General features: G+C 45.0%; 1 protein-coding gene across 5 annotated transcripts in view; it reads right to left on the minus strand.

The window, feature by feature from the left end:
• ZDHHC14 (zinc finger DHHC-type palmitoyltransferase 14) overlaps positions 1-19,782 on the minus strand; it is a 283,988-nt gene that overhangs the window by 105,540 nt on the left and 158,666 nt on the right. For all 5 annotated transcript variants that reach the window (XM_046670055.1, XM_046670052.1, XM_046670051.1 and 2 more), the window contains one exon: positions 10,662-10,822. In XM_046670055.1, coding sequence (XP_046526011.1) covers positions 10,662-10,822 — 161 coding nt within the window. The remainder of the gene's footprint in view (positions 1-10,661; positions 10,823-19,782) is intronic.

Genomic DNA, 19,782 nt, shown 5'->3' on the forward strand with positions numbered 1-19,782 from the left:
TGGAGCCTGTGCTCATAACCATATACTTTACTGATAATAAAAATGTATATGTACTTTGGAATCTGTAAAGCGTTATCTAAACAGAAAGTATTTATTAGTACAGTTATTATTAATAAATAATAATAAATAAAACGCCACTGACTCAGAGGAACTGCAGGGAGGTTATTACATTGAGCGCTCAATGTAGATGAATTGCTAGTTAGCCAAACTCTTGAAAATATGACAGTCCTGAGAGCTTACTGAGTGTTGGAGAGGAAGGGCCTGGGTTCGGTGACTTGTCACCGAGTGGAGAGTGGAAAGGCATTAGGGCTGTGCTTCTCAGCTTTCACGAGAATCACCTGTGATGGATCTTGTTAACCTGCAGATTCTGATCCAGTACTCGGGCCGGGGCCTCAGGGTCTGCGTTGCTAATAAGCTCCAGGTGCTGCTGACGTTGCTCTTCCACAGACCTCACTTTGCGTAGCAAGGATTTAGGGATTCCGTTTCAGAAGCAGAGAAGTCAAAGGAAAGGTACAGTACCTGGACGGGGAGTCGGGACCCCAGGACCAGACACTGACTAGCTCTACGTGAGCGGGGCGGATCTGTACCTGTCTCTCTCTGAGCCTCAGTTTACTTGTCTGTAAACTGAGGGAGTTGTCCAGGATGATCTCCAGGATTGCTGAGGTCCCTTTAAGATGGAATGTTCTATGACTCAGCATTGCAGGGGACCAGCCAGCCTGGGGTCAGAGAGGTGGATTCCCAAAGCCTTTTTGTGACATTGATGGGATCCTTGTATCAGCAGCTTTCTTAGTGCCCCTGGCTGGGTGAGGTTGGGCCTCTCGTTTCCATTGACATGCTCCAGACCCCCTGCTCTTTCCTTTGCCCATATTTTTGAGCCATGTGGTCCCAATTTTTCCTTCCCATTAATGCCACTTAATCTTTGATTTCCCCTCCTTGCAGCCTCTGGCTTCCCCTGCTCCCTCAAAGTTGACCTTTTTCTCACCCTCGTTGCTTCATCCTCCTTTCCCCTTTCGTGGCCTTGTATATGGGAACTGATTATAATTACAGTGCATTTTTTTTTAGCAAAGCATGTCAACATTGCCCTATGCCATCATTTTGCTGATTTAACACAAACTCTTTAAAGAATGTGACATTGGTGCAGTGAGAGAGGAAAAGAGATCTCCCCTTATCTGAAATGAGCTGATCTCACTGCTCCTGGGAAGAAGTTCACCAATTCTATAGAAAAGATTCTAAATCTGTGCATACGTACATGTACGTAAGTCAAATCTTCAACCTATTAAGACATAATACATTAAGAGAGACGACCAGCAGATTCAAGATGGGAAACACAGAGGTCACTAAAATACCTATGTGGACGTAGGTATTTAGATTCCTAGGCTCTGTGAAGTGGGAGCAGAGAAGAGTGATCTCAGCAAGTTAACTAGCCCCCCTTGTTTCAATTTCTCTTCCTGGAAGAAGGAGGCAAATACCACTCGCCACCCACAAAGCTCTCGGGAAGACCGTGAAGTCGACTCTGTAAAGGGCACCCGCCAGAAGTGAGGAGCTGTAGGGTGCTTCTCTATGTCATGATAATTCTCCCCTCCAACCATCACACCTACAGTGTCCTAACCTCACACACAAGTAAACACATTTGCATCAGAAACTGGCCTCCATTCCAACACAGGGTACGTTCAGACAAGTCTGGATTTCTATAGGAAGAAGAAATAAGAGAGCTTTCAATGAACATCCTGGATGGGCAACACCCATCCTTCCAATTTCTTCAGAAAAACAAAATCTCCGGCTCCTTCCTTCCCTCAGAACTCAACCCTTAGAAGCTTGTGGTATTTCCCCAAATACCATAATTTGAATTGTGACATCTGGTTTCCAGATCTCCCTGTCTGGGATTTTTTTTTTTTTTTAAAGAGACAATCAGGAATTTTGACATTCTGAGCCACCACCCTGTGTCTGTGTGGGAGACTCTCTGCCTACCCTTCCCTGGCGTTGGTACACACTAGATGATTCTAGCATTTTCCCCCAAGCAAGGAATCTATTTCTTCTTATTCCTAGGATGCCATTTTCTTCAGAAGCCTTTGTCTGTTTCAGACGATACTTCAGACATGGTGGGACTTCCCCGCTCCCCACTTTCCTTAGCTCCTTCACAAACATCACAGAACATCTGGACATCAGTGAGAGTCCCACTGGAATAAAGGCCCCTCTATCTTCAGGCAGCTCCAAGAGGGGCATCATTGTCTGGAATTTCCCTGAAGTTCTTCCTTCTCTGCCCGCTTGGGCCCAGGATTTGAGAACCAGGCCCTCTAGCCACAGTCTGCTGGCCACGGCTCTCTCTTCTGAGCTGTGGATGTGATGGGAAGGGTCAGCCAACAGGAGAGGAAAGTTGGAGGGCTGGAGGATGCTGACAGTCTAGGAGGAGAGTGAAAATAACTTATGCTCTCTGCTCCAGTGAGCCCATAAGTCTCCCACTCATGGCCTGGCTCCCCAAGGCCCCAAGATGGTGGGCAGGACCGAGCTGTGGTGAAGAGCAGATGTGTGTGATGGCAGATGGACCTGCACTGGACTCCCAGCTCTGGCCAGATGGCCTTTGGCAAGTCACTTTCCTTTCTGAGCACTGGCTTTCTGATAAATAAACAGGAACATTAAGACTGTCTCAACATCATGGAGTGGCTGTTGTGAGTATTAAATGAGATCATACGTGGAAAGAGCTCAGCTTGATGCCTGGCACAAGAGAAGCACCCAGTAAAAAATAGCTATGAATATTATTCTACCTGTTCATCATGGACCATCAAACTAATTTCAGGAAAAGCACAGAGAAGATTTTATTTCAACAGACACCGGTAGATGCTTAAGCGGGTACGTGGAAAAGAAAGCCCAAAAGCTAATGAAGTGGCATCGCAATCATTCTGGAAAGAACAGGGCAGAAAGGGGCAGAGGAGAGAGAATGGTAGAGGCAGAAGGGAATCTCACACAGGTGGGCATAATTCAACTCTGGAGCGAGTTCTGGGGCCCGGCAGAATGCTCATGAGATGCCGAAATGACCACTTCTAATAACAATTACACAAAGGATAAATGGTGGTAATTTTGGAGGTGAATACGGAGATGCAAATAAGAATTGGGGGAAATGGTCAGAAAATGTCACCTTCTGAAAAGAAAACTGGCAAAAACCAATCAGATTCACGACCTGTGACCCCTGCATTTTTTCTTCCCTATATACGCAACAGCCTGGACATCCGATGTACAGAACACAAAGTGACTGCCAAGTGTATGGAAGATCTTATCACAGATCCATCACAGACAATATATTAATCACGAGGCAAAGAGTAAGAATCCATCAAGTTTCAAAGCAATTTCATGGTGAATCTTACAAGATAGGAATAACCAACACAAAAAGCAACCAATAATGGCTTAAAAAATTCACATGGTAAAAAATCAAATCATCAGGAAAATTTGCCTTCGTAGAAATAATAGTTCTATAAAAAAATTGACAATGACAGCTTTCATGATATTAAAAGAAATCTGATCAATAAAAATAATCTTAGTTATAAATTTTATGCAGATAAGAAATTACTCCAATAAAAATAATTTTAGTAAAATAAAAATGGAAATGGGAAAAAATTGGAAATAGTTTGGCTTTGCAATAGACAAAATTGATCGAGGTCTTAAATTGGCTTAATAGTGTTCTCCTCAGAAAGTATTTTTCTTTAACAAAAATCCATCAGTCTTGTTAAAATTCCAATTAAAATGTTTCTGCTCTTAAACATTGAATGAAGATGTCTTCGGGGAAAAGACTCCAGCAGGTGGAAGTGGTGGCGAAAACATCCCGTTCCCGTGGGACTCTTCCCAGGAGTCGCAGTGTCTGGGATGGTGGAAGACTGAGCCGCTGAGAATGCCTGCGTTTCCTCAGGATGGGGAAGCTGCTGGGCCACGCTTCCCAAATATCTCCTCTAGAGGATACCCAGTCCAAGGGCTAATTCGGGAAATAATGGGAGATAAACTGGAGTCTTAGAAATGGTGATTGGTTCTGTGGACTATAAGAAAAATTGTTGGATGATGAGAATTTGACCAAAGGAGGGAGTATGAGAGAGAGAACAAGGAGGAGGAGAAGCAAGAGGAAGGGAAGACAGGGAAGGAGGAGGGGGTGGGAGAGGAGAGGAGAAGGAGGAGGAAGAGGGGGGGAGGAGGAGAAAGGAGGAGGAGGGGGAGGAGAGAGAGGAGGAGATGAGAGAGGAGGGGGAGAGAGAGGAGGAAGAGGGAAAGAGGGAGGAGAGGAGGGGGAGGAGGAGAAAGAAGGAGGAGGGGGAGGAGAGAGAGGAGAGGGAGGAGGGGAGGGGGAGGAGGAGAAAGGAGGAGGAGGGGGAGGAGAGAGGAGGAGATGAGAGAGGAGAGGGAGGAGGGGAGGGGAGGAGGAAGAAGGGGATGAGAGAGAGGAGGAGGGGGAGGAAGGAGAGGAGAAGGACGATGCGGGGAGGAAAGGAGGGTAGGAAAGGGAGGGAAACGAGGGAGGGAGGGAAAGAGACAGAGGCAGACACGTGCGCACTGATCTAACAGGTTGGTGTTCGAGCCAGTCAGTAGAAGGCGCAGAGCGAAGGCAACAGTTCTTCAGATGCTGCCCAGCTCGAGGGAATGTCCTAAACACCACTCAGCTTCCTTTGATCTGATTCCACCCCCACCAAGCGACCCTGAGATCACTTCCTCTGTGTCGAGGTCACCGTGACACCGGGGGAGAGTTTGCTAAATAAGGAGCCTTGCTCTCGGAGCCCAGCAAGCCGGGTGCCCATTTGGCCTGACTTCCCTCCTCAGGACCGTGGAGAGGATGGGAAGAGAGGGCGCATGGGGAACAGGGAGCGGAGAGGCAGGCCCGCCCTTGTCTCCATCTGGATGCCTGCAAAGGTCTATCCCTAATTGTAATGAAATGCTTTGATCCCATGATTTATGATACAGCATCTTGTAATTTTTTTCCAACCCCTAATCCGTCGCTTAGTATCTGATCGTCCCCAAGTGAACTGAAAAAACTGAACTTCCACAACTGTAATTTACACACAGGACTGCAGTGACCCGGCGACACCCCTGGGGACCCCTGGTGCTGGTCATTGCCGTCCTTCTAGCTGCGACATAAGTAACTGGGAGAATTCTTTCAGAAAAAAGAAGAGGAAGGCCTTTCAAGAGACTAACAGACTCTGAGCCGCACAGCCTCCTCCTCACCACCCGCTCCCCTCCAGAAAGCTGGGGACGGGCGACGCTGTCCAGGGCCTTGGCGAGTCTTCAGTAAATGACTCAGATGGCTGGTCTCAAGCGGCTCTTACGGGCTTCTGTAAGTAGAGGTACACTATGGATAATTAGAATTAATTACCTAATACCGAAAAGTTTCCAAATCTCATTTTTCCTTTTTCCTTCTTTAGATAGGAAAATAAATGTGCTAAGATTTCACTGGGACATAATCTCATTTTCCGCAGCCAAGTAATCAACGGGAGGACTCTGGATAAAGCATGAGCCGCACGTTGTATCAGCTCTGCCATTTATTCCTATCGCATTTCAGGTCGCTTTTTATGAGAATCGATGTTTGAAGAAGGTGAAGCGAGAGCTGGGTGGGAAAAGAGGAGAATATTTTTCTTAAAGTAATACTGCCAGTGACTGAGCTAGGCCAATCCTGACAAGAACCTTACAGGATGTGCGTCACTCTTCCCATTCTCCAGGTAAGAACAAGGAGGAATGAGGTTTAGAAAGTGTCCAACAGCTTTAAGACACACAACTGCAGGATGGGTGGGACCTTCCTTCCACTCCATCTTCCTCCTCTCTCCCCTCCTCTCTTCTTCCTTTTTATTTTTGACCACTTTATTGTGGTGTAATTTATATACTATACCAGTAATCCATTATAAGTGTACGTTAGAATGATTTTTAGTAAATTTATTAGATTGTGCAACCATCACAACCATTCTCATTGCCCCAACAAGTTCTCTCATGCCCGTGTCCGGTCAGTTCTCACTCCTACCCCCAGCCCAGGCAATCACTGACCAGCTTTCTGTCTCTAAAGAGTTGCCCTTTCTGAACATTTCACATAAACACAGTCACACAATATGCAGCCTTTTGACCTGGCTTCTTTCACTTAGCATAATGTTTTCTGGGTTCATCCATGTTACGTCAACTCTTCACTCCTTTTTATTGCTCAGTAGTATTCCATTGTGTGGGTATACCTCATATTTTCCATCAGCTCACCCATTGATGGACATTCGGGTTGTTTCCGGTTTTTGGCTATTAGGTATAACGCACATTCGAGGACATATGTTTTCATTTCTCTTGGCTATATACCTAGAAGTAGAATTGCTGGGTGATATGGTACCTCTATGTTTAATTTCTTGAGGAATTTTGAGGAACTGTTTTCCAAGGTGGCTGCACCATTTTACATTCCCACCAGTAATGCATGAGGGTTCCAATTTCTCCATGTCCTCATCAACATTTGTTATTGATTGTCAGTATTTGTGGGGTCGTTTTTGTTTTTGTCCTTTTTGTTGAGTAAGATTCTCCCTGAGCTAACATCTGTTGCCAATCTTCCTCTTTTTTTGCTTGAAGAACATTCGCCCTGAGCTAACATCTGTGCCCATCTTCCTCTACTTTGTATGTGGGACGCCTCCACAGCATGGCTGATGAGTGGAGTAGCTCCACACCTGGGATCTGAACCCGTGAACCTGGGCCGCCAAAGAGGAGGGTGTGGAACTTTACCCACTTGGCCATGGGGCTGGCCCCTTAGTGTCAGTATTTTTGATTAGAGTCACTGTAGTCGGTGTGAAATGGTGCTTCACTCTGGTTATGATTTGCATTTCCCTAATAACTAATGATGTTGAGCATCTTTTTATGTGCTTATTGGCCATTCATATATCTTCTTTGGAAAAATGTCTATTCAAATCCTTTTCTCATTTTTAGTTGGGTTCTTTATCTTATTATTGAGTTGTAAGAGATCTTTATATATTCAGGACACAAGAACAAGACACTTTATCAGATATATAATATGCAAATATTTTCTCTCAGTCTGTGGCTTGTCTTTTCAATTTCTTAATAGTGTCTCATGAAGCACAAAAGTTTTTAATTTGATGAAATTCAATTTATCATTTTTTTCTTTTACAAATCATGCTTTTGGTGTCATATCTAAGAACTCTGCCTAACCCAACATCACAAAAATTTTCTTCTATGTTTTCTCCAGAAGTGTTGTAGTTTTAACTCTTATATTTAGGTCTCTGAAATTAACTTTTATGTATGGTGTGAGGTAAGGATTCAAATCGATCTTTTTCACATAAACAACCAATTTCTTTACTTGTTATGGGTCTCTTTGGATTTTCTATTTCTTCTTGAGTCATCTTTTTGATCATTGTGGCATTCTAAGAATTTGTTCATTCATCTAAGTTGTCTAATGTGCAGCATAAAGTTAAAATCCTTTTAATTTCTGCAGATGGTGATGCCTCCTGATTTGGCTAATTTGTATCTTCTCTCTGTCTTTTCTTGGGGGGAGGGGATAGGATGGTGAAAGGTTTGCCACTTTCACTGCTCTTCTCAAAGAACTAACTTTTGGTGTCACTGATTTTCTCTGTATTCTATTTCATTGATTTCTATTCATCTTTAATGCTAACTTACTACTGCTTGCTTTGAGTTTAGTTTGCTCTTCTTTATCTAGCTTCTTAAGGTGAAAGTTTCAGTTACTGATTTTTTCCATACTCCACTCCAAACCAAGACAGCCCCTCAGACAGGGAAGCTGCTGGTTTTCAGGGCTTGCCCTGGTCTAGGTAGAGCTTCCTCCCCTTTGGAATTCAGGGTGACAGTGGAGCAGCCCCAAGTGAGAAGGCCCCAGACTCTCACTGCTCTTACCCAAAGTTCTACAGTTTTTCATGAATAACCGCTTCTCAACATGGTCAAATTCCAGAACCATGAAATGATTGTTTCTCACTATTTTGTTCAGGTTTATTGTTGACTTTTGAGGAGAGGATGTGACAAGCTACTCATTTCTGCCACACTGACGTCCTGTCTCTGAAGATCCTCTGCTCTCCTTTGCAGGAAACAAAACGTGGTTTTATCCTTTAGCCCATCTCGTTCTCTCAACACAATCTATGTCTCCGTGGGGTGGGAGTGGGGGGCGGCACAGGGCAGAGCTGCCTTTTACAAATACTTATATTAAAAAACACTATTCTAGGGGCCAGCTCATTGGTGTAGTGGTTAAGTTTGTGCACTCTCCTTCAGTGGCCCAGGGTTTGCGGTTCAGATCCTAGGCATGGACATACACACTGCTCGTCAAGCCATGCTGTGGTGGTGACCCACATATAAAATAGAGGAAGATTGGCAACAGATGTTAGCTCAGGGCCAGTCTTCCTCACTGAAAAAAAAAAAAATACTGCTCTAAGGTTATCAACTTTAAGCAAAAAAAAAAAAAGAAAAATGAAAAAAAAAAACTTGAGTGAATTGCTTAACTTCCTCAATATTAATAAGGATGAATGGGAACTCTGTGCCTGTTAGAATCTGCATTTATAATAGAGAGTTTCATGGTCACTCTTTATAGTCCCTTTTAAGAAAGGCAGAAAACTGGTTCCTAATCTTGCTGACTTTGCCGATGCTTCTTGCACTAACTGGGAGGCAGGGGAAAAAACCAGGATCACAGCAGGAAAATGATTAACGGCCAGTGTGGGGAGCTGGGCTCTGTGCGCACTGCTGGAGTGGAAGATTTTCAAGCTGTGTGCTAAAGATGTGGGCACAGACTGTGTTCTTGCTATAGGTCCACTTCTAGTCCTTGAAGGAAAGTGGGCCTGGTCTCCCTCTCCCCCCTGTGACATGACAACCTGGAAAGAACAAGGGCTGAGATCCAGCTGATGTGGGTTCGAGGCTCTGGCTCTGCCACTTTCTCCCATCTGCCTCTTTGGGGCTTAGTTTCCTTATCTGTAAAGTGGGTGTAATGATAAAGTCTTCCTCACAAACTTGCTTGGATGTGATCAAATTCCATGATCGCCATGGATGGTCTTTATAAATTATTAATGTGCTATAAATGTGAGGCTTTAAATTATGAATTAATGTCCTGTCTTGATGTCCCAAAATGCGGTGGTAAGAAAGAGACTGTCTCCCCACTGCTGCTTCTTCCCACCCCTACCTCAGGACACAAAAAGGCTGCTGCTCAGCAGACCACCCACCATACACTCCTGCTATCAACTCCTTTACTGCTCCTACCCAGGCGACAGGGACAAAGGATAGAGGCAGATCCTCAGAGAAAGGCACAACTGTGCTTCAGTGCTTAGGGACGGCAGACCAGAGCAGACACTGCCTATCAAGACCCACACTTGTATCTCTTTACACTGTGGAAAAGGCAGGGAGAGTCTCTCGGCTGAGTGAGGCTGGGGAGGGAACGAAGCCCATGGAATGGGAGGAATACTGGGAGAGAACTAACTGTCAATGGATTTTTCATGCCTAAACTTTGTGCTCACACTGAGTCACCAGAACACCTCTGCCACTCTTGTCAAATTAACTGATGCACCACTGCAAAGCTACACATTCACAAATTCAAACATCTTTTCTAAAAATATGCTTTATAAGACTAATTTTATTTTTTTTTATTTTTTTATTTTTGGTGAGGGAGATTGGCCCTGAGCTAACATCTGTGCCAATCTTCCTCTACTTTGTATGTGGGACACCACCACAGCATGGCTTGATGAGCGGTGTGTATGTCCGCACCCAGGATCTGAACCCGTGGACCCTAGGCCACTGAAGTGGAGCACATGAACTCAACCACTACCCCACTGGGAAGGCTTTGAAATGCAAATTTTTAAGGGAGAGAGAAAGCTCTCTTTTTAATTAGAAAAAAGAGCTTTAAAAGTTTGTTGTGTGACAAATTAAGATTTGTTGTAATATCTTTAGAATGGATTGATGTAAACTTGTTATCCTAATATTTCAATACCTAAGGAAAAATAAAGCTATTCATGTCAATATATCTCAATATATACCTTTTTTATGCCATAATAAAGGAAATTCTGGAGGCTGGCCCTGTGGTCTAGTGGTTAAGTTCCGTGCACTCTGCTTTGGCAGCCAGGTTCGGTTCTCAGGAGCGGACTTACACCACTTGTCCCTAGCCATGCTGTGGTGGTGACCCACATGCAAAATAGTGGACTATTGGCACAGATGTTAGCTCAGGGCCAATCTTCCTCAGCAAAAATAAATAAATAAAAAAACAAAGGAAATTCTGGATCCCAGGCTGGATAAATAAGACAGCAGTCTAAGATGTGACCTTTCCAGGTTTATATTATGGAAAGTGGAGTTAAGCTACGATGATTATAAAAGAGAATAGAGAGAGTCACCTACATCTACAGGTCTCTCACCACTGAGGGTCCTCAGAACAGACTCGGACACTCGGGCTTCAAAGAAACATCAGGAAATGGCTCAGGGTGGTTCCTTGCTTGATGGCACCACCAGCCCGCCTCCCGTGCACCAGCCCCTCGGCCTTACCTCCGACCACTGTACATCCCACCTCCTCCTCAGCTCATCCTGCCGCCGAGGGGATGCAGGCTGCCGGGACTCCTCCCGGGTTACGTGGCACCGTCCAGCGCCCTGCCCCTCCTGCACCGCCACCTCCGCCTGTCCTCCCGCACTGTGGCCCCGCACAGGTGGCAAGTGGCCAAAGGCTGAGGGCCGACCTTCAGGGTTACCTATTTGCCTTTCCAGGTCGGCGGCTTCATCAGGCGTGGCTCGCGGAAGGACGCCGGGGTCACTGAAGCTGGTGCGAAGCAGGGTCCCCATCACAAAGAAGAACAGTATGCCGCCAACCACGGGGATGGCAGGAGTGATTTTCACTGCCAGATATGGACAGCTGCCAACAGGTTGGGAAGGCAGGAAGGGAGGGGAGAAAGAAAGGAAATATCATGTCAGTAATCAACAGTGAGCAGTCTGTATTCTCCAAGAAGCCAGAGGCTTCTTAGGAGGAGTGAAATTGATTTCCATTAAAATCCATCTCTGTTAAGCATTTACATCTGGGGAGGTCTGCAATTCTTTCTTGTGGACAATTTAACCCCCACTCTCCAGCCATAATAGCCCAGGGTCCTCTGCTGCCACAGAGCTACTTAAGAAAGACACTGGCAGGAGAACGAAAAGCATCCTGCGCGTACCATCAATCTAAGATATACAGAGCTTGTCCCAGTGTGCTGAAAACGCAGCTCCTGAATCCTTGCGGCCCTCCCACTCTCCCCTGGAATTGTATAACCTAAGAAGACACCAGCTTAGAACTGTCTTCATCAGGCCCAGCCTTTCCCCTCTGGGGCAAGCAACTCAGGGACTTTCAGCCAGCGCAAAACGCTGAGGGTTGCAAATTTACCCTCAAAAGGCGAAAAACCAATTTTCAACATTTTGAAGCTAATCGATCCAAAAGAGGTTAATGAGCTATGGAAATGAACTTGCAGTCCAGTTTCCGAAGAGGATTAAAGGGATTTTGGTGGCTGGAATATAATAATCTCACGCTCTTCCAGAAGGCATTTGAGCTAACAATTGATGAACGTGACCCAACTCAATTCTCTGAAACCTTTTCATTGTCCTTTAGTTGTATGCGCTGACATGCAACAGAGAGTGTGATGAGTCAGGGAGAGGTGCCCTGGGGACAGATTAAAGTCTATGCCAGGCCAGGCTCCAGGGATCCAGGAACCAGGGCAGTTTGAAGGACCATGCCCTGGCCCACCATCACTGCCCCTTGACTCCACAGAGGTGCTGAGAGGCAGAGTGAGAAGAGCTCAGTGCCTGGAACTGAGTAAAGGATGGGATCTGTAATGACCATGGTTAGTCTGTTGTCACCACATTCAGTAACATCGTGGGTTTCGAGGAACACAACACAGAATCACGGAATTATAACATCTAGAGTGGAAACATCTGTATTTCCATCTAGAGTGGAAAGCATCTCCTAGATGGTCCACTTCATCAGCTGCTACTCTTCCAGATGCTACTCAAGACAAAACAAAGAAGTAGCTAGAGAAGAAAAGATTGGAAAGCTTTGCTCAAGACAAGGAGGTGGATGGAGGCTCAGTCCTGGGAGTATTGAGGACCAGCACCCCACTCCTGTAAAGTGCTTGCAGCGGGGGTGGTGAGGTTTCTGATGGGTTGGCAAGGGGATGTTGGCAAGAGTCTAGGCCTCGAGGATCACAGGCCACGATGCCCTTTGCTGAGACCAGGAAACAGGCATGTTCGAGCACCGGGTCTTCAAGAGGCATGGCGGCTGGACAAGCCTACATGGAATGGTTACTGTGAACTGGAGACCAAAGGCCTTTGCTGAATTCCCTGCTCTACAGAAACCTAGAGATTTTCCAACAGCTTTAAGAAGCTGGAGGAAGAACCTAACCCATGACCAGGCGGGATTTCCTGCCAGGCAGGTGGACTGTGGTCTCCAAGAGAATCACCTGATTTAGAGAGACAGAAATCTGTGACACTTCTAACATCTCTTTTATCTCTCCCACACCAACTCCCCTGCAGAAGCAGAACAAAACCAACAACAGAAAACAGCACCAGGTCACATTTCGACCGCATGGCCAGTTGCGACTTCTCTTCACAGGATTCACAGGAAACCATAAAAACTGTTAATCGTCATGCCTGCATCGACGTGATCCTGCTCAAACTGCCAGACAGTTCAGCCTTTTTGAACACTGTCAGAGATTTTCATAGGAGAGTGAATTTGGCAAGGAGAGCAAGAAGATAAAAAGAACTTGCTGTGGAGAAAAGGAGTAAAGAAACAAACCCCCTTTGTGAAAGAATTCGCTTAAATTATGAAAATGACTTTTTTAATCCAACCGATTTTGCTGTGTGAAAAAGAGGCATTGCTTTTCCTCGAGTATTTTTAGGCAAATACTAACATAATTAATACCCTTTAGTGGGCTTCCAGTTTTTGTAAAAAATTTGATTTTATGATTTTAGGTACTGAAAAGCTTCAAGTTAAATAAACACTTAAGAACCTTGGGGACACCATAATCTGGCAAATAGCGCTCCGAGCGTGCTCCTGGATTATAAAGGAAATATGTTCCTGCAATAGAGATCCACTAGTCTTGACAATTAAGAGATTTTAAAAGATGGCGCCACGTGGGGTGCTTCCCTCTCTTGCGGGCCTGGGCCCTAGGGCCTGGCACAGAACTTTTATTTTAACATGAGTCATGTAGAGAATGAAAGTCTTGTTAAGAAATGACCATCTTCCCTTTAGAGATTCAACATAAAGGGACAATCAAAATCGCATTTATTGCTGCATCTAACTTGGAAGCCAAAATGTCCGTAGGGAGCTGTGTTCCAGCTCTATGATATGGCGCAGTGCGGCGGGTTACAAAAATAGGTGCCTTTGCAGGGCTTGTCCATTGTGTTAAATGGGGCACATTTGGACTGTGGCATGGAGCTTCTATGAAGAGTTGGTGATAGAGATCAATTGCTACAAGTCTATTGATTAAATCTCTGACTGTGATATTCAACCTGGAGTTGATATCAAGGAACTCAAACTCTCAAAGATCACTAAAAAGTGTTTGTGTCATAAAGTAAGCCATTGTCTTTGTTACTCTTATTGTCATAGAAAAAGCAACCTTACATTGTATTAAGCCTTAAAAATCTGCTTGTGTACCACAATCACAAATAAACACAGTCCATACCGCAGGCATAAAACTGACTCTGGTACTAATAGATTTCAATTTCTATATATTAGCCCTAAATATTTTTTAAATATATACATTTTTAAAGAATCGACTCTAGGGGGACTTGTTTTGTTTCACAAAATGGCTAGGGAAATGACCACTTGTGTAGAAGAGAATTTTCCAGAATTTAAATCCAGGATTCAACAGAAGAATGCCTCTTTGCATAATGGCAGAGAATAAAACAGGGCAATGATTTTTCTCTTTCTCATTTTTAATGACTTTAAATAACAAGCAGTTGGGACAGTTGTTAAGCAGCAGCAGCCAGGGCGCAGCTGGACAATATGACGGGGATGGACGAGTCAGGAGGATGCAATCAGGTGTTTAGAGCTGTGATTTATTTAGCTCCATTGGCTTCTCCAAGGATGGATACTTCAGTGCTGTCAGAACCCTCCTGTGAAGGTGATTTGGCAGATCTTGGGTTATGGTGTCTCTGTTTTTCCCTTTTGGGTCTGAAACGTAACTTGGTTGACCTCAAAGTTTGTCTGCTCAAAGTCGCAAAGATTGCGCCCTTAGAGCCAGCTGCAGCTGATGAGTGAACCATGTCCCAGATGGCTTCCTGTCCCAAGTACACTGCACACAGGGCTGTGGTCTTCAGGGGCTACCCATTCTCCAGGCTGCTGGCTCTGAACACCTCTCCATCACCTCCCCGGACCTCCCACCAAGGACGTCTGCTGCCCTTGCTAATATCTGACATTCACAATTGGAGATCAGTGTCTTCAACTTAAGTTTTCTCTCCCCGGGCGCACTCTTATCGCAGACACAGTACACTGTCGTTTAAGTTATTTGCACTTGAATTGATTAATTCAATCAGCTCCATCCAGGAAAGGAGGAAGAGGAAGAGCTCAGTCAAGTGAATGTCTCCGAACTGCCAGGACTGCTTCTCTGTGACTCGTTGGCAAACGTGGAGGAATCACACGTGAACCTGAAACACGCCTTTCTCAGTCTCCCTTTTAAACCTGCTCCTGCTCCTGTGTGAAAACTCAGCTGGGTCCCCTGACTCTTCCGGTCATGAGACGAAGCCGACAGGAAGGCCTTCAGTCACTTTAAGTGGGAAACAGTCTCATTTCAGTAATTAAAAGGGTAACAATCCCAGTTAATAGTGAAAACTCTTAACCTGATTTTAGGTTAAACCTCTTCCCCTTCCCCGGCTGGTCAAGTGCAGTTTCTGGCCCCTCTGTGGCTGGACAAGAAAGGAGTGGGGCCTCCAGGTGCTGATTTCAATGGCTCTGTTACACGGTAGCTTTGCATTCTCTGGGTCTGCCAGATGTTTACATCTGGTTCCCTAGAGTCTGTGAGTTCTTCAGAAGCCCCCAAGGGAACCTCTGCACACTGCCTTGTCCTTCCTCATTCTTAGAGAGCAGGCAGCCTTCCTTCTGCCCAGGGCTCATCCTTCCACTTCACTTTGCCCCCCGATTCCTGTCTTCTCAGGAACCTCATGGGGTACTGCCCTGAATTCCTCACCTCTCAGCTTCCCTCGCCTGGGAGCCAACTGGAACAGCCAGCTCGCCCTCTGCCTGCCTCAGGCCCCCATTCCATCGGCCCTAACCATGCTGCCAGCTCTGATACACGTCTCTGCTCAAAAGCCTGCGGTAGCTCCCCTTTTCCTGCAAATTCAGTTCAAGCTCCTTCTCTGGCCTCCATAGCCCATATGCCTGGTCGCCAGTCTCTCCCGCTCATCCTCCACCCCACTCCCCCTTTTCACACAGACAAGGACAGCTCAGCTATCCTGACCTCTTGACCTTCTCAAATAGGCCCCTGCCCACTCAGCCCTTGTGTCTGGAATGCCCTCACGCCCCATCTCAGCTCTTTAAAGGCCCCCCCAACTTTAAGTTCCTATAAAGACTTTGTGAAAAGTTGTTCTTGGCTCACCGCCACGCAGAAGGGATGGTCTCTTTCTCTGAACCTCTGGAATATTTTTGTTTGCTCTTCTCTATGGTACGTGTGGCTATTTGTGGCCATGCTCAGGGACCTCACTGGATTGGAAGTCCCGGAGGGTGAGACTGGGCCCTGGTCATCATTGTGGCCTTACAGCACCTAGGGCAATGCCCATACATGGTAGGTATTTGACAGATACTTGCTGAGTAAGTGAATGAATGGGACCCATTTACTGAGTTTGACAACAACACAGAAAAGAGGAGGAAAGTCAAGTCAGCCATACCCTCAACACCAACCACACACCTCATGTCTAGAACTCACTTCTTTATCTTCTAAGCTTGCTGGTCCTGTGACTTCCTTCAAACAGGTCTGAAGACCTGCCCCCTCCAGGCTTCCTCGGCTGAGAGAAGTAGATTGTCCTTAGTTCACTGAGTCGAGTGTGCCATACGAACACATTCTGGAAGCATTAACTAGAACCTCTACCCTCTTCACGTTCTAAAGTTCCAGCAGATGAAGCCCCTTGTGTTGGTCCAACTTTGTACAATATGAGCTGCTCTGTGGCAGTCCCCTGCCCTACCAGCCTCTGTGTGACAAAGGCCAATATTGAGTTTCTCTTTGAAATCTCGGACAACACTCTTTACAAAGCAGCAGAAGTCACGCCCCAAAGCAAACAATGACATAGTGTGCTACACACATTGCTTCAAACTGCTGCTCAGAAAAAGCAGAGAGCATCTGCAGTCCTTCTGGCAAAGACGAGGCAACACGCAGACCCTGCCACGGCAGTGATCGCGAGACATCTGGAAGGAGGCGAGACTGTCGGGAAATCTCAGCCAACCCACAGCAACCGGCTTGGCTTAGTAGCTAAAGCACTGTGAGCAGCGAAGGAAATTCTTAGCCGGAGCTCAGACAACTTGAAAATGGCTCCTTCACGTTTCTGAGCAACTGCGGATAGAATCTCGAATTCTGAGCCATCTGTGATGAGGAAGACTCCTTCCCCCGAGGGCCTGGATTGGATACAAGATGCTGATGCAGCTGCCAAAGATATAAACACCAAATGGAGTCCTCTTTCTGTCTGAAGAATTGTGACCTACATACAACCCATGTGGAAAACAGGCTACAAGTGTCTTGTCTTCATAAAACTTAATGGGAAAGTGACAGGAGAAAAAAAATAAGAATCTGAAAGCATGCATTTTCATAACCTAAAAGAAATGAGCTAATTTAGCACCAGACGAAACAAATGCTAAGATGATGAAATCCTTTACAAGGCACCCTCTCCTATCTTATACATCAGTGGGAGCTGTTTGACTTTGAATATGATGATTAAATGCTTATTACAAACTGGCAACTCATTCTACATTACAGGCAAAGAAAGGTCCTTCCAGGCAATCATTAGGAATTTAGCATGGCCAAAAGATTAGAAGGAATTTTTTCAGTTCTAATAGCAATCTGCTCAAACCTTTAGGAAAAATAATTACTTGCGTTTTGATGTTTACATGTGAAGGGCGGAACTCTTTTCTGGGGGCTTTATTATCTGAGACTATGCAATGAGTGTGTTTTGCCATTAATTATGACAAAATTATTTTATCATCAAACAGATCCTGACATCCCAGAATCAATACTGTCATTAATTCTGCGTTCATAGTTAGAGACTAGCTTACAGGTTAGAATTTGACATAAAACTGATTCCTCGGACAAAAATCCTGGGACTAAATTAATTTCTGAAACATTTCACATAAGACGCCTGGATTTCATTACTGGGTCTCTCTGTTTTTCCACAGGACATTCTTTGGAGGAAGATCAGCTTTACTTAAAAACAAAAACAAAACAAAACAATATTAACGAGATGTAGCAGAGAGATTAAAACCAAGTGGATTTTGGAAGAAAAAGTAGAGAATCTTTTCCCATATGGAAACAATTCGAGTCATCTTTTAATTTTTGCCTGCAAATGGATACACATACAAAAAAAAAATACCCTGCTAATTGTACCTTATGACCCCTAACTACAGCAGGGCCTACATTTGATATATTTATTCTGTCCTGTACCTACGAAAACATAAACACGAGAATATTCTTTATATGTAGAAATGAGACATGCAATTAATGTTTAGGCAGGAGAGGGAAGTGGCCTTGCTTCATCGACGATGCCGTCTAACAAAAGAGGTTTCTATGTTTCAGAAATCACAAAGTTACCTTCTTATTTTAAATTTCAGAGACTTGATTGCAATGCATTTCAATAATAAATAGTTAAAGCAAATAAATGATGATAAAATGAAATCCTCTGAGCCAATGACTCACATGTCTGAAATAATAACAGAGTAGCATTGTGAGGAATGGAGGTGGTAAGGGTTGTAATAAAAATGATCTTACTCCTTTTCATATGAGTCACTGTAAAATAAATGTATTTTTCATTTATAGGCAGGGACATAAACACCATTAGTTTTATGATTTGTTCCTTAATCACATACTTAGAAATAAATGTACCACTACAGGGCGAAGACAAGCACATTCCTTGGAGACAAAACGAGAAAAAAAGATTCAGGAATAATACCCATTCATAACTCTAGGATGGAGAAAAAACAAACAGATGATTTCATAAAACTCCCAAGGGTACCATTCTCCCACAAGACACCCCATGGCAGCACCCAGTTTTTGAAAAGCCCCCACCTTGCTAGTTGCACATAATGATGAAACTACCAATGTTATATGGAAGGACTGAGGGACCAAAGGGGAAACTAGTAACAAGAGAAAACTGGAAGGAAAAGTTCAAAGCCAGAGAGAAAGGATAGGTGACTAGACCTCCACATAGAAATTTATAGACTATAAGGATGACGCCTAGTGTCATCAAAGACTCAGCAGGCTCATTGTTACACCACTCCCCATCAACTTTCTTCTCTGAGAACTGTAGCTTTTAGGCTTACTAAGGGAAAGAGGCAGGTGAAGGAGGGGAGGCCAGTCCTAAGAAATCTGCTTTCTCCCTGGAGGCCTCCCCAGCTGGATGGAGTTACATCAGGGATGTCCTCAAACACAGCACAGTCTTGCATGAAGCTTGTGGAGCTCCTGTGTGACAAAATCAGTGCCCTTATTTTTACTTGGGACCTCCCAGACCACCCAGATAGGTCCAGTTATAGACACGGAAGGTGGGGACCTGTTGTTTAAAGACACAGACTTCCAATCACGGCATGTAAACAGCCCAATACACCCATCTACTATTGAGAAGGTGCAAGGGCTTGTTGGAGAAAATTGTGGGGCTTCAAAGTTTCTGCCAAGTGATTCTGAGTTTGGTTTAAAATTCCAGGAAGCCAAAGGCTTCTGGCTAGTGTGTGGATCACAGGGAGGAAAGTCAGCATTTCTCTGCCCCAAATGACCTAACACGATTACTTAGGCATGGCGACCATACATCCCAGAATTTCCATGACAGCCCTGACTCAAATGAGTGTGTCGTTTCCAGGTGCTGCATGGCTGATGAACTATCCGGACATCTTGCTTTCAGTGCATTCTGGGCCCATAAGAAACTGGCAGGGCAAGAGAGGTCCCTGCGGAAAGTTCCCAGCCTTAGGGCGTGCTGGGAGCGTGTGTTGGAGGATACCTTCATACAGATTGGCCAGAGGAGAGATACGGGGTTCGCTCTGGCCCCAAACAGAATTCCAAGGTGTGTGTGGCTGCTTCTGACCCTGTTTTACATTTGAAAGGCTGTCCACTCTTCTTCCATTTTGGCAACTCTGTACAGAAAAATCTCAGCACCACGCTAGCTCTACCCATAATTCTGTGTTTCATCAAATCTAAGGTACCAAAATTTTAACATGTATCATTTAAGGAAATATGTGCCAGACAAGACAGCGCTCTGTAATCACTTGGAATCTTTGTTTTATGCTTATTGAAAGAGCTGTTTTGGACTTACTTGGACGCCAATTTTAAAATCTATATCACTATTGCGCATATGTTTAAAAAAATGTGAGTGAGTGCAGTAAATCGACCAAAGGATTCCTAAAACGTCTTCACGCTTTTCTGAATCGCTTTTTGACTCAGAGTGTCACGGTTGGAGGCTTTCCACGCGTATCGTCCTGGCGCCCTCCAAAGCGATAGCTTCCGACTCCTCTCCTCGCTTCCTGCCCCCCATAGTCTCACATCACCAAGAGTGATGCTGTGAAAGCTTGTCAGATGACATCACTCCTCTGCTCAAAACTAAAGCCCACTAAAGCCCACATCCTCTGGGAGGCCACCCAGCCATCGGGCTTGTTGCCTTTGGCCT

This window comes from Equus quagga, chromosome 8, assembly GCF_021613505.1.
Source record: "Equus quagga isolate Etosha38 chromosome 8, UCLA_HA_Equagga_1.0, whole genome shotgun sequence".
NCBI classification, from domain to species: Eukaryota; Metazoa; Chordata; class Mammalia; order Perissodactyla; family Equidae; genus Equus; species Equus quagga.